This window comes from Anastrepha obliqua, chromosome 5 (assembly GCF_027943255.1).
Source record: "Anastrepha obliqua isolate idAnaObli1 chromosome 5, idAnaObli1_1.0, whole genome shotgun sequence".
NCBI classification, from domain to species: domain Eukaryota; kingdom Metazoa; phylum Arthropoda; class Insecta; order Diptera; family Tephritidae; genus Anastrepha; species Anastrepha obliqua.
In genome coordinates this window covers 95,728,632-95,744,280 of record NC_072896.1, presented here as the reverse complement: position 1 = coordinate 95,744,280, position 15,649 = coordinate 95,728,632, and the positions used below count along the sequence as shown (strand labels likewise).

The 15,649-nt window shown below is 36.1% G+C and overlaps 1 protein-coding gene across 5 annotated transcripts in view; it reads right to left on the bottom strand.

Annotated features, from left to right (window-relative positions):
- Positions 1 to 4,815: 4,815 nt before the first annotated feature.
- Positions 4,816 to 15,649, bottom strand: part of LOC129247907 (androgen-induced gene 1 protein) — a 47,399-nt gene continuing 36,565 nt past the window's right edge. For 4 of the 5 annotated variants that reach the window (XM_054887270.1, XM_054887269.1, XM_054887271.1 and 1 more), the window contains exons 3-4: positions 7,899 to 8,119; positions 4,816 to 5,494 (exon numbers count right to left, since the gene is read on the bottom strand). In XM_054887270.1, coding sequence (XP_054743245.1) covers positions 5,170 to 5,494; positions 7,899 to 8,119 — 546 coding nt within the window. In that variant the 3' untranslated portion in view covers positions 4,816 to 5,169. Of the gene's footprint in view, positions 5,495 to 7,898; positions 8,120 to 13,972; positions 14,396 to 15,649 lie in introns of those variants that run through there. The other variant, XM_054887268.1, reaches the window with a different exon arrangement.

The window sequence follows — 15,649 nt, the reverse complement described above, 5'->3', positions numbered from 1 at the left end:
CCAATTACTTTTTTTTCTCTCGATTTGTGTTTTTTCATTGAAAGTTAGATATTTAAACCACCAATTGGTAAAAACAAAATAACGGGTGCTTTTTTTATATGAGAACTATCGATATCGAGAACAATGGTTTGACAACTGAGAATAGTAAACTGTGTTAACATTTTTGCTCAGTAAGTTTTGGTAAGCCATCATGAATCGCTTAACGCCACCACAACGCTTCCAAATTGTGGAAATTTACTTAAAAAAAAATAAATCTATCGCAAAGTTCATAGTACGAAGTTTTAAAGAAGGCGTCGAAATTTCGATTCATAGTCATTCTCTACTTGTTGGCCTTTGTTCTGCGCCTACATGGAAAATTTTACGTAAGTATCTTGGCTTTGGTGCCCATAAAATAAAGCTAATGCAACAATTAACGCCAAATGACCATTGTTTGCGTCGCATTTTTGCTGATTGAGCTCATTAGATTTATAATTCAGAGTTTTGGGAAAATGTCAAAAATTGAACTGACCGAATGTACATATGCCGGAAATCATATTCAAAACATAATAATATAATACAATGACATTAAAAATGAAAAAATTATTCCAACAAAATTTCTGTCTTTTATTATTCTTTTAAGTTTTGAAGCCCTTGAAAAACACCCGATACATGTAAATGCTGTTGTTGTTGTCCTATTGAAGTCACCCTGTATGAATTCGCTTTGATAAAAGTGGTACTGCGAAAAAGTTCTTATTTAGCATAAACCTGCATATTTTCAGGCGAAGTTCTTTGAGAAGGAGTGGAATAATATATCTTAACAGTTTGAGTGATAAGTGGTGAGGAGTAAGACCCACGGTGTATCATTCTTGAGTGAGGCCAAGATGAAGCTATATAGATTCGCCTTGAATAAGACGCTTTTCTTTCATACGAGGTGGCGCAAAATAAATCACCGCATTGGAAGATTTATAATTTTTGGAAATGACCTCATACACCAATCATATGTGACACTGTTGAGCAAGATTGTATACACATAGCCAAGCAATGGAGCGTAAAGCAAAAAATAAAAATTTCCCATCATTCAAAATCATTTTTTTATTTAGAAAAAAATTATTCAAAAAACGCAAGTAAAGGTCAAATTAAAAATTTCTATCACTCACAATAATTGTTTTTTTGTTTAGTAAAAACTTATTCAAAAAAGACAAGTAAAGGTCAAATTAAAAATTTCCATCATTTGTTTTTGTAATATATTTAGGGGGCGTCTATAAATTACGTGAGATGTTTAAGGGGGGAGGGGGTCGAGTCAAATCTCATCTAATCTTACGTTGGAAAGAGGGGGGCTCTCGGCAAATATCACGCAATTTTTTTTCTGATTGAAACAAAAAAAATTATACTATTTTGGTCCATTATACAGATTGTACATGCTTAAGATTTAATCTTAAGCGTAATCGTAGTATGATTAAGATCATTTAATAATTCGTTCGAAAGAAAATAATTTCATTCATACTTCGACGTTATATGTACATTACTACTATCAAACCACCATATTTGTTTTATACCAAATAGCTCAATTTAATCTGAATTTACGGTACAGTGTAGCCCGTCGTTTGTTTTCGTGCCACTATCAGCCGAACGCGCGACTCGATGAACAAGAGCGTACGAGCTTAGTGGCAGCGACACACGGACAGGTTCCAACCTTCTTTGTTTATTCTTGTAAATGTTTTACTCGACTCAGTTCATGCTCTTCCTAATTTAAAATGAGTTATCAAGATTTTTATAACGCATACGTCAAAAGATACGTCTATAAGGCGAAGAAGTCCTGCCACGACGATCTGATAAAATTATGAAATACTGCGAAGCAAAAATTCCCAAAGAAAGAAGAGTTAATACATCACATTAAACATGAGATTGAACGGCTTCTCAGGGAATCCACTCAGAGAAAAGTTCGGTCTACTTTAGCATTCCTTCAAAAGGTAGGTTAAATATATATTTTTTTAAGAAAATACTTTTTTATATAAAGTTTATTGTTACAATTAATGGCATAAAAAAAACTGAAACAGTGAAATTCTTGATAAAATATGCTAAAATCATAACTACAAAATATTAGCGCGGTCATTTCCTTCACTGTTTTCACATAATTCAAAATCGGCTTCTTGTGATCAGCGATGATGAGGATGAAGCTATGTCGAACACTACACCATCTAACGTACGTCCCACTCCAGCACAAGATACTATGAAGAAACAGATTGCTAAGCTGCATATGGAGCTTGACCTAAGTGCTGCAGCGCACGCCGGAGTGATCTGCATATGATTCTTCACGACCGTTTTCTGCCACCTCCATACCCTATCATTCAGGTTGATGGACGTTTGACAATTTCGGACTTTAAAGAACATGACGCAAAGTCATTCGCTCCATTTCGAATACGCCTACCGATTCAACCGCTGAATGCCTTCATCAGCACGCCTTATGATCTCTATTGCCCAAGTATACGTGATAATTTAGAGAAAAGATGCTGCAGTACATGCGGTATTTACTTCGCATCTATCACAATAGCACAGGCGAGCAGTTCACATTGCACCAGCTAAGCAAGCGCGTATGTTCCGTAAAGTTCAACCCTCACAAATTGTCACAAGACGAGCTAATGAGCTACTGTGCGCAAGCGTCAACGGCTTAGAGTGGCTAGATCAGAACGAAGTTGAAGGAGCAGATGATTTTACTGAAAATCATATGGACATGTTGGTCCCAACAGTCTCTCTTGAAACCGCGCATGATTCTCCATGGACTGAATTAGAGTAGATATTCTTTTTTTAATCGCTGTAGTTACGATTTAAGTCTTCTATTGTTAAATTTTTATTACACTTATAACTCTCAGCAATATGGATTACTAGTCTTAACTAGTCGTAAATAAAAGCACGAAGCAAATTTTTATTATTATAACTTTCCCTTGAAATTCGCTTCCTATCACCGGAGTAACCAGCATTTATATCCGGACCCACGTTTATCCACAGTTCTACTTTCGTTGCAAAATTAATGAGCAACTCCTTTTCTTGTTTGCTGCAGTGCTGCTTAAAAGGCAGATGTAATGAGCGCAGTCGGTTCTACGTTGCCGAAACGACCGGGATTTATACCCGGCCAAGGACCGTTACTCCAGCAGCATTCCCCGTATGTAAGTATGGGGAATGTTTATGCTGCTACAACAACAAGAGCGCAGTCTAAACCCTCGAGCCTTTCAGTTAGGCTCCACACACACATTTAACAGCCATGTATTTTGTCACCAAGTTGATTTTCATGACTCTGTAATACGAGTAACATTTGGATCTTTAATATGAATATCGCAATCACATATTGACTCGCATTCACCTCGGCGTGCTTGTTACCGGCTTTACTCCTTAACGGAACAATAGGAACTTATATGTATGTATACCCGGGCCAAGACGGTCATTCCCTAGAAGTCGAATATTACAAATATTTGAATCAAAAACTGGCATAGCAATAAAGATTTCAATTTCCGAGAGAGAGAGCTATACCTTATATATATACACTTAGGCTATTTTTCCTGAGTTTTTCCTTGTGGTTGTCAATTTCTAGTGAAAAATAACGCTGCCTACTTTTTGGCGCTTGTTTGTTGGTGCCAATTTGAGGAAATACATTTTTGGTGCCTACTTTTTGGCGTTACATCTCCTGGGCGCCTACTGTTTGGCGCGTTTTTTGGCCCCAATTGTTTTGGGGGTTTTTTTTTGGTGCCTACTTTTTGGCGCTTATTTGCGTTTCCTGGCTAGTGCTTGTGCTGTACTGTACTATAAAGTGCTATCCATTCCGGCGTCGAATTTATTGGTATTTATGCCGCATTGGTATAATTTGTGCCGTTGCTGCGGCCCTGGAATCTGGGTGCGAGTGATAAACGCTTAGAGTAGTGCGCGTTGTTGCCGCGGTTTGTGTTCGGCGTTTACCAACACCGATCGACCCGTTTCCGCTTTTTGTAAATTTTGTTTCTTTGTATTCTCTGCAAATGTTGTGAATTTATTTAGATATATATTCTCCCGCTCTCTCATTGTCTCTCGGGTCTCTCCCTCTTTCTTTATCTGTCTTGAAAGTTTCTACACGCACGTTGTTTTTTTTTATTTTTCCAATAAACCAATAAAATATCTAGAAAAAATATTTTCTTTTTTTTTTTTAAATCTGCTACTCACCATAGCAGCATCAGGAGATGAATAATCGACCGATTTTGTTTTTTTTTTTTTTCAGACGTACCTGTTCAATCACGCCAGTGGCATGTGTTACATCAAGGGAAGCAATTTGTTTTTTATTATTGTCATTGAAAAAAACTTTTTTTTGTAAATAAAGAATTGATCTAATGAATAATAACGATTTTCAATTCATACCGATAGATTTTCTTCAATTTTCACGTCTCTAGACCAGAAAGGCGCCTTAAATTAGTTGAACTATTAGAAGTCATTACTTACCGTAGATCATTAGGCCATTTCATTTCCACTCCAATTTGTAGGTGTTGAGCGTGTTTTTTGTCAAATGAAAATTAATCACTTCATATCTATCATATTAAAATTTTTGTATTAATAAAACTGGTTGCCCTCAAACAATCTATAGCAATGAAAGCATTTATTTAAATTTCATCATTAATATTCACTTTAGAGAACTACAATTTTAAAACGAACTCCAGTACGCTATAAATGTGCAGATGTAAATATATCATTTAATAATTGTTTGCTTTGATGCTTTTGAATAAATTAATTAAATTACGTTATTTACTGTGACTATAAATATTTTTTTAAATTTGTATCGCTGAATTAACTGAGATTATAAGAAAATACATACATACATATTTAGCATGCAACTTAGCACTTCAAAAATTTTATTTTTCTAAAATAGGAATTGACTACACAAAATTTATTTTGGTAAGATATTCACTTATTTTCCTTTTTGGTTTCACTCGATCTATCGCATTTACTAAATATATAATATTTTAGAAAATTTTCGCAAAGCTTTAAGTTTAAAATATCATAAGAAATTTAATTTCCTTTATTTTATGTTAATTTATTTTGTCCATCCGTTTTTTTTCGCTTTGCTTTACATTTGCAAATATCCAAAGTGCAAATCGAATTATGTAAATAAATTTACTCGTCGTTCCATCCTTTGAAATATTATTTTATTAAATATCTGAGTGGGCGAGTAATTTATTTGACTTTGCGTTGCGCCAGCTTCAGTTCCTTGGCCCAAACAATATTATTCATGAACTCGCCCAACAGGTACAAACACAGTGTGAAGGCCAACACAGCAACAAAGAAGATAATGCGTTGCGGCAACTGCAACACCTCAAGCACCGGGTAGACCCAGACACCTGAGTAATGCTTGACAATATGAAGCCAAACAAGATAGCTGAGCATAAAAGCGGAAAGACCAGCAATACCCTGGCTGCGTTTGGGATAGGCACGGAATGATGTGAAGAGTTCCAGAATGATGAAGACCACGATATTGGTGTGCAAAACGTGATTGAGCCAGCTGTGGAGAGTAGAGATAGATGTGAGCGAAAGAATCAAATGAATATATGCGAAAAGTTATTCAAATTTAAGGGGTTGTATACAGTTAGAATTTCCAAAAAATCGATTTTTTTTTATTTTTTCCTTAATCTTCTATACTATAAGGGCTAATGTATGTACGTTGTCCGCGCATTACTACGAAACGACAACACCAAATGACGTAAAAATTTTTATACATTCATATTTTCACCCAATGAAGGTTATAGGCATGTTTTTATGATGGAACTCCCTTCCCACAGCCGCCAGGCCGCGCCACCACTCTCATTCGTCTCTAATAATCGAATATTTGCTTAAATTTAATCTAAAATATCTTAGTTTTTCCTATTTGCCACTATTTATAGCGCACTCTAGACTTCATAATCCGCATAAGCTGTTCAACTAATACTCAAATCCAAAGTTCAAAAACGGTTTGAGATAGAAAATTAATAAAAATAATTCCCCTTGATATTTTTCTGATTGGTTGTTTTGATTTTATTCATAGAGGCATAGCAACGGATGCCGGGTATCGTAATATTATGGTTATTAATAAAAAATTATTTCCTTTGAATTTTATTTTAAGAGTACATACAGAAAATTTAATATAGTTTCGGTGAATATTTTCGAAGTTACACACAAATTTGAAAAGGCGTTTCAGAGTGTTTGAAAGTACAAGGCAAACTTTAAACGCGTTTTTCTCAAAATGGTGTGTTCGATAAATATTTTTTTTCATAAACAATTTAAGGCCGAAACTGTGCTCAAACATCGATTTTTTTTTTTTTTTGAGAAACCGTCATTTTGTCAAAAAAAGAGGTTGTCTGTAAAGTTTAACGTTACGATAGTTTAACGTGATAACGTCATAAGAAAATACTAATTGAATGGTTGCATTTTTCAAAAGAAAATTTTAATTTTATTTGTTTGATAGATATTTTGTATGGATATAGAGAATGAGTTAACATTAACATAACATAATATACTTTAACATAACATCACATAACATAACATAACATAACATAACATAACATAACATAACATAACATAACATAACATAACATAACATAACATAACATAACATAACATAACATAACATAACATAACATAACATAACATAACATAACATAACATAACATAACATAACATAACATAACATAACATAACATAACATAACATAACATAACATAACATAACATAACATAACATAACATAACATAACATAACATAACATAACATAACATAACATAACATGACATAACATAACATAACATAACATAACATAACATAACATAACATAACATATCATAACATAACATAACATGCTGTTCAAGCAAGGTAACGACGCATTTTTTGGTGCGTGCAGCTGGCTACATAGAATTATAAGACGTTATCACGTCAAAAAATAATAATAACATTAAAACAACAGGTATTATTAACAAACTTGGTTTTATTTTAAATTCTTCAAGTAAATCAAATTAATAATAATCAATAAGAAGGCATATGCAAATACAAATAAGTGAATTTATATATGTACATATGCGCATATACATACACATATACGCTCACTTAAGTAGGAGAGAGCAAGATGTCGAACGTTGTCGTTCGTTTGCTTTGTTTGCTTTGTCGTTCGTTCCGCGCTTTCGCTTGCAGTTCATTCAAGGTAACGGCAATGAGCAAGGTAACACTAATGAGCAAGGTAACGACACATTTTTTCGTGCGTGCAGCCTGTTAAATCGAATTATAAGACGTTATCACGTCAAAAAAAATTATTTTGCTTATTTCTTCGATTAATTACTAGATTTAACATTACTTTATCGAAATCAGTCTGATATAGTGGTCACCGCAACGCGCCTTTTTTGAGAGGAGCTCCCGGAAATCAGCTGTAGCTCCTTTCCGAATAACTATTTTTACTAATATAGATATATATAATTGACACGTACACCCTTTTTGGGTGTTTGGCAGAGCTCCTCCTCCTATTTGTGCTGTGCGTCTTGATGTTGTTCCACAAATGGAGCGACCTACAGTTTCAAGCCGACTCCGAACGGCAGATATTCTTTATGAGAAGGTTTGCCATTGCCTGCCGAGGGGCGAACGCTATTAGAAATAACTTTTTCTTAATTTTGGTGTTTCACTGAGATTCGAACCTACATACGTTATTTCTTCATTCCGGCCGATAAAGATAACAAATTTCTAGATGAATATATTTAAAAGTTTTCTCAGAAGAAATTCTGTAAAATTCACTTTTTTTCGGCCTTCTAACTGTATATAAACCCTGAAGTGAAAAGAAACAGACCCAAAATGTTTGCCTCTTTAACATTTTTTAGTTCAAGTGCAAGTTGTTTAAATGGCTCGTCGTAACTTGTAGAAAGTTTCAATGCCTGCAGCATCACACTCACCTTGGAAACACTGCATCCAACACGCGTGGGAATACCAATTCGCGGTCTATGGCATACAATGACCAGAAGGTTATGCCCACATTCAAGGCCACTGGGAAGGCCAATGTCGACATTAGATAATCCTTGACTTTGCGTATAGTGGGTGTGTGTTTCGGCGCAACTTCATTTGTGCCCACAAAGTCATTTATTAACGAAATTATGTAGTAAATCGATTGGATAATCTGGAAAGGAAAACAAAACATTAAAATATCTGAGTTTGCTTTGGTTTTTTTTTTTTTGTTTCTTTGCTCAATGATATAATACATGCGTGCATAAGTAAAGTGTTTTTTGATGATGTCTTTATATAAAAAAATTTAAGCATAAAAATATTGGTTTTTATCCCCTTAATTGAACTTTGATTTGAGTTCTAATTTGCATGCATACATTACTAAATTCCTTTAACCATCTTAAAAAAGTGCATATTAATTAACGGAAGTGGTTCATTCGATAATAACAGGGTGTTTCGGTATGACTCTATCTCTCTACTTTTTAAATAATAAAATAAAGAAGTCTCATATTGCAGGCCTATTTTTAAAGCGACTGACTTCTCCAGACTTCGCAGTTAACGGCAAACATTGATGTGTTGCTGGTCGTTCTACTAATTTAGCATCTTTTTCCGATTAATCTGTATATCATTTTTTTTACGGTGGTTTGCAGGTCTCTATCTTCTATACTATAAAGGTGAATGTCTGTACGTTGTCCGCGCATCACTACAAAACGACAACACCAAATGACGTAAAAATTTGTATCATATTTTCACCCAATGAAGGTTATAGGCATGTTTTGCAACTCCCTTCCCACAGCCCCCAGGCCGCGCCACCACTCTCATTCGTCACTAATAATCGAATATTTGCTAAAATTTAATCTAAGAAATCTTAGTTTTTCCTATTTCTCAGTATTTATAGCAATCTCTAGACTTCATAATCTGCATAAGCTGTTTATCTATGACCCAAATGCAAAGTTCAAAAACGGTTTGAGATAGAATATTAATAAAAATAATTTTGCTTGATATTTTTCTGATTGGTTGTTTTGATTTTATTCATAGAGGCATGGCAACGGACGCCGGGTATTGTAATATTATGGTTATTAATAAAAAATTATTTTCTATGAAATTATTGTTTGTAATTCTTTTATATATGTACATATCCTAAATCCCTCAAAACTACTCCAACGCGAGCGGGGCCGCGGGTTAAAGCTAGTTATATATAATGATTTCTCAACATTTCACATTCAACATTGCTACAAAAACTAGAGTGCACCGGTTTTCATATTCCTGCTACGAATCTCAATACGGAACCAGGTACCGGGAGGAATTGTCGTTCAGACGATAAGTCACCCTTATGTCTGATACCGCCTGAGAACGATGACCAAGAACTGCCATCTCCTAATCCAGGGTATTATCACCGTGCTTATTGAATGATTTGCAGCCGGGAGGTAAATTCGACTCCTCAACACCGGATCATATTGAGGAGTAACTGTGACCTTACCGCGACAAGAGGTGCTGGCACGGCGGACTCATTCAGATCCCCAAAATAAACTGAAGACAGGCAGTCGTAAGAACAAGATGAACACACAAACAAAACAACAACAACAAAAAGGGCAGCAGTAAAAATACGGGCATACGTACAAAGGCGGAAGGGTCGCTTTTTGAGGAACACGCCCATGAGTATGACACCCCATCTACCAGCCGTGGGGTACACCACGAACTAGCCCTAGATGCTGAGAGAACGAGTGGGTCAGTCACCACAGACTCAGCATCAAAGACAGTAGTAAAGCGAAGAGATCCTCGAAGAGAAACAACTGCTACTAGCGGTTCTCGCCAACGAACATCGTCCCCATTGCTGCCTAGCATAAGGCCGGATACCTGTCGGGCTGTAACGGGCTAGCAGCGAGATCGGCAGCCATCTTCAGCGAGCAGAAGCTACAAACCTCTCAAGTACTCAAAGTCCGAAGCATTCTCACAGACCACAGCAGACTGCGTAATCATCTGCACAGGATCGGGCTTTGGTCTACGGACTGCTGTCGTTTCTGCGACACCTGAGAAATCTTGGCCAACTGCAGCCAGAAGAAAGGCACATACGTTCAATCAAACCGAGCTCTATCTTGAGTTAAATAAGGCAACTAAGTCTCGATGAGGTACTCTGATGAGTAGGGAATCTGCCTATCTATCTATCTTGATTTTTGTTTGTTGAAATCGAAAATTGTAAGCCTAATTATTTTGTTGTATCATCAGATGCCATCCAGGGGTCCTTTACTGTATGTCTTGTTTATATGTCATATTGGTGCTTGTTTTAAGAATTTTAGCCTATTATTTCGCGGTGATCCTACAAACTGTGCCAATTACCGCGGAATTAGTCTTCTAAATATCGCCTACAAAGTTCTAGCGAGCGTATTGTGTGAAGGGCTGAAGCCCACCATCAACCAACTGATTGGACCTTATCAGTGTGGCTTTAGACCTGGAAAGTCTACCATCGACCAAATATTTACAATACGCTAAATCTTGGAAAAGACCCACGAAAGGAGAATCGACACACACCATCTTTTCGTCGATTTCAAAGCTGCATTCGACAGTACGGAAAGGAGTTACCTGTATGCCGCGATGTCTGAATTTGGTATCCCCACAAAACTATTACGGCTTTGCAAGATGACGTTGCTCAACACCAGCAGCGCCGTCAGAATAGGGAAGGACCTCTCCGAGCCGTTTTATACCAAACGAGGTTTCAGACAGGGTAACGCACTGTCGTGTGACTTCTTTAACCTGATGTTGGAGAATCGTGCAAGCCGCAGAACTTAATCGCTCATGCACAATATTTTATAAGAGCGTACAATTGTTGGCGTATGCCGATGACCGCGCTGTTAGTTCTGCCTTCTCCAAACTGGATAAAGAGGCAAAGCGAATGGATTTGGTGGTGAACGAGGACAAAACGAAGTACCTCCTGTCTTCAACCAAACAGTCGGCGCACTCGCGTATCGGCACCCACGTCACTGTAGACAGTTATAATTTCGAGGTTGTAAAAGACTTCGTTTATTTAGGAACCAGCATTAACACCGATAGCAATGTCAACCTTGAAATCCAACGTAGAATCTCTCTTGCCAACAAGTGCTACTTTGGAGTAAGTAGGCAACTGAGCAGTAAAGTCCTCTCTCGACGAACAAAACTAACACTCTACAAGACTCTCATCATGCCCGTCCTAACGTATTGCGCAGAAGCTTGGACGATGACAACATCCGATGAAGCGACGCTTGGAGTGTTCTAGAGAAAGATTCTGCGTAAGACTTTTGGACCTTTGCACGTTCGCAACGGTCCAATATCGAAGATGATGGAACGATGAGCTGTATGAGCTTTACGACGACATAGACCTAGCGCAGCGTATAAAGATCCAGCGGCTACGTTGGCTGGGTCATGTCGTCCTAATGGATACAAATGCTCCGGCTTTGAAAGTATTCGATGCGGTACCAGCTGGTGGTAGCAGAGGAAGAGGAAGGTCTCCTCTGCGTTGGAAAGATTAGGTGGAGAAGGACTTGGCTTCACTTGGTTTGTCCAATTGGCGCCGGTTAGCACGAAAAAGAAACGACTGGCGCGCTTTGTTAAACTCGGCGAAAATCGCGTAAGCGGTTATCGCGCCAATTAAGAAGAAGAAGAAGTCTATTATTCGCTGATCTTAAACTCTTTCGAAGAATAAACTCTGCTTTTGATGTCCTTTATTGTCAGCACCTTTTTAAATAATCTCGTTAGTTGGCGTGCTAGTAATAGGTTATCGTTAAACATTAAAAATGCGCGCTCATATGACATTCACCAAGTCTCAAAACAGCCTTTGTACTGTCTTATAACCGCTACACTCATAACGCCTTGAAAAATTCTTTCGTCATAATGATACTCATGCTGTTAGCACTGAATGAGTAAAAAAGAAATTTCTACTTTTCGCCGTCAAACCTCTCAATTTTTCTGATCCGTTGCATTCCTCCTATTCTCGTTGTAAACTTAAAAACTTTAAATTTCTTGAAAATGGAAGATCAGTTCATTTGCTTATGTTTATTTTTCATCTTATTTCATTATAAAAAGGAAGGTATCCCGTTAATAGTGGAAAATAACATCAGGCAAATGACCACCACGACCACGCTTACAGGACAATATCCTTTTCATGAAATTTTCCATAACCGAATTGCAAAGTGGCTGCCCTATGTCCTCGATAGCCTCACGAATTCCATCGTTGAGGTCTTGAATCGACCATGGGCTGTGGGAGTAGACCTTCTCTTTCACGTGGCCCCAAAGAAAAAAGTCACAAGGTGTTAAATCACAAGACCTCGGTGGCCAATTGTGATCACCTCTTCGAGAGATAACACGCTCCGGAAACTTTTCCCATAAAACTTCAATGGTTTCGTTGCTTGTGGCACGTAGCGCGTCTTGTTGAAAATAAACGTTGCCTAGATCAATACCATCTAATTCCGGCAATAAACAATCGTTAATGATCTCTCGATAGCGTAATTCATTCACCTGTAACTCATGTTATTGGAAAACCCTATATTTATTTTCTCTGCACAGAAAAACTTTCATATTGTTTTTTGAATGTTATCTCCAATAGTTTCTTGTATTCTATTATCCATTAAACATACAAAATTTTGGACTGTAGTATGTAAGATCGTAATATCACAGACTTGAGACTTGAGACACTTAATTGAAAAGAAGTGAAGTGGAAAAATACATTGTTTTCAAGCTTCAACTATTTCAATTGGAAGCAATAATAGATTTGCCTACAGTTGCCTGTATTTATGCCATTTTTAAACGGTAAATAGTTTCGCAATAAAATTTTCCGTGGCAGAAATCCATTGACGTACCTCCTCCAATTTGTGGTATGCGCCTCGATTTTTTTTTTTTTCACAAATAGAGGGGCCTACAGTTTTATGCCGACTCCGAACGACAAATGGTTGCTCATGAGGAGCTTTTTCATGGAAGAAATGCGCTCAGAAGTTTGCCATCTCCTGCTGAGAGGCGACCGCTGTTAGAAAAACTCTCTCGTTTCCACGACAGTCGGTTCTACGTTACCGAAACGACCCGGATTTATATCCGGCCAAGGACTGTCACTCCAGCAGCATTCACCGTATGTAAGTATGGGGAATGTTTATGCTGCTACAACAACAACAGAAAAACTTGTTCCAACGTTTAATGTTTCATAGACGGGCTTTCGAACCCGGACACTACCGCATGGTTATCAAACGATATTTAAGCATCTCATAAACTTCCCTAAGGACAAATTGAGAATGCTCATTGGTATTTTCACAAGTCCCTATAGATTGCGCAGCGATTTTTCATCCAAATTTTCACAGATCAGATATACAGACATATCAAAATATAGGCACTATAGAAAAAACGAGAAAATTTTGAAATATATAATATTTAAAATATTGTCTTCTACAAAAAAGCGTCATAGGTTTGAGCCATGAACGACTTCGAGGAACAGAGCGTTTAGATTTAAAAAATTTAATGATCCCAATAAAAATTATCAGTTGTCTAAACATGTCATTAATATAGATGACAATAGAGTGGCAATACCGTTTATCATTTGGATAGTTTTTTGTTCGGCACTCAAGCCTCGCATTAACAATATATTAATAAATTATGGGTAAATATATTACGTGTGTAAAGAAAAGGTGAAGTTTAACCCCAAACCATATTTACTTTCGTGTATTTAGCTATAGAAATGAGCAACAGTATGAAAGTGTTTTGTGAATAACTTTTGAACGGTGAAAAAAAATCATTTTGCTTATATAGATTATCAATACTGGGGTCAATGGGTATCCATTGGTACTCCCCGAATTTTTTTCACATGCGCCTTACAAAGTATATACATAACTACCATCAAAGCTAATAAATTACACATATTTTCATAAAATTTACTATAGATGTAGATTTGATAAGATAGCCTATGACTTTTTGTTTTTTAAGCTTTCACCGTGCTATTGGCAAAATATTATTACATATCCTGCACAAGCGGTAGAAGTTTAATGTTTTTAATTGAATATAATAAGTAAATTACCGCGTCCAGAAATGTTAGGAATCTGAATTTTCCTCCAAAGTTAGCATTCATATTCGTCGTTTCGGGAAACTTTACATAATTATAATCATAGTAGATGCCATAGGAGAATTGCACAGCCGCCGTTAAGTGAACTAATATACGCAAAGCTTTATAAACTCCTTGATACAAGGCATCAGCAGCGTTAACGTTGTTTGATTTATTTTTAACCATTTTTGTACATGCAAAACTCTTTATTAATATTTATCTAGACACGAACGAAATTATTTATGTATATATAAATTCCAACATCTAATAATACGCAACTTCGTCACTTGCACTGCACTCATGAAATTAATCGTGTTGATTATAAACAATAAGCGTAGAAGCCGCGTTCATTACACCGATGCCACCAACTCTAAGCACACGAAAATAATCAATGAAATGTATAATATGGGAGGCAAATATGTGAACCAAAGCAAAGTGATTGAAGACGTCTGACAGTTGTATATACAATAAAACAGTGGCGTTAAAACTGTTGGAAATACCATATTATATCTGATGGCTTTCAAACTGGTAAACCAGTGAAAAAAATACTGATAAGGGTAACAATAGAATTAACAAAGGGAAAAATAAATGTATACGTATGCAAACGATAGACGAAATAGACATTTATCTAAGAAATAAATTTGCAGACAAATTAAAAATGGGCATACAAAAATTTAATTAAAAACATAGTACACATTCGCGGTGCATAACATACAATTTCATTAGAATTAGATTTAATTTAATTTTGAATTTAGGAAACATTGTACGCATACAACCTAATTTGATGTAAAGAAAAATTACAATTAGTTGGGTACAGTTTGTATCGGGTATTATTTTACGAGCTTGAGAACTTAAAATAGTAATACAAAGCAGAAATATTGTTGAAATCAATTTTTTTCTAATGGCTCTGGTAGATAATTTCATGACATTTATTTTTTAATTATTAGGTGCGCAACTAAGTGCCCTGCTGTTTGTCAATAGATGCCGCCAGCAGTGTGTGCTAGTCGATTTTAAGGGGGTAGTATGGTATTTTTTTTTTTTCATTTTTTTTTTTTTTTAAATTATTCTATAACATCTTAAGATTATTGTGTGAAAGTTTGAAGTGCATTAGAGTAAAATTGACGAAGACACAAAGGATTAAGTATCTAGCTCTCCAACCGGATTTCACGCTGCCGAAAATCTTTAAACGCGTTTTTCTCAAACTTGCCTTTTTTACGGTCGGTGTCCACTGTAGATTCATATCTACTGCACCGATTCTTTTCAAATTTGGTTTTTTTGTTTCTTTACTTTATTCACGAGGTAATGACGTCGAGTTTTTTTTTTTAATTTTGTCATATTTTAAAACAACAAAGTTTTCAAGTTTTTTTTATGAAAAATCGGTGTTTTGACTTCAAAGCGCTTTAAAAAATTAAAAAAAAAAAAAAAAAAAAATTCGACGTTGTTACCTGCGAAACTTTATTAGCTGATGAAATCAATTTGGTTTTTTGATTTTAGTTGATCCAGTAATGAGTTCTGAGGGACACCGCAATAAAACTTTTTTATGAGACGTCCGCGAAGATTCGCTGCCACCAACTCATTTCTTCATAAAAATCAATGAAAATTTCACACAATATTCTTTAAATATGACTTTATAATGAAGTAATTTTAAAATTT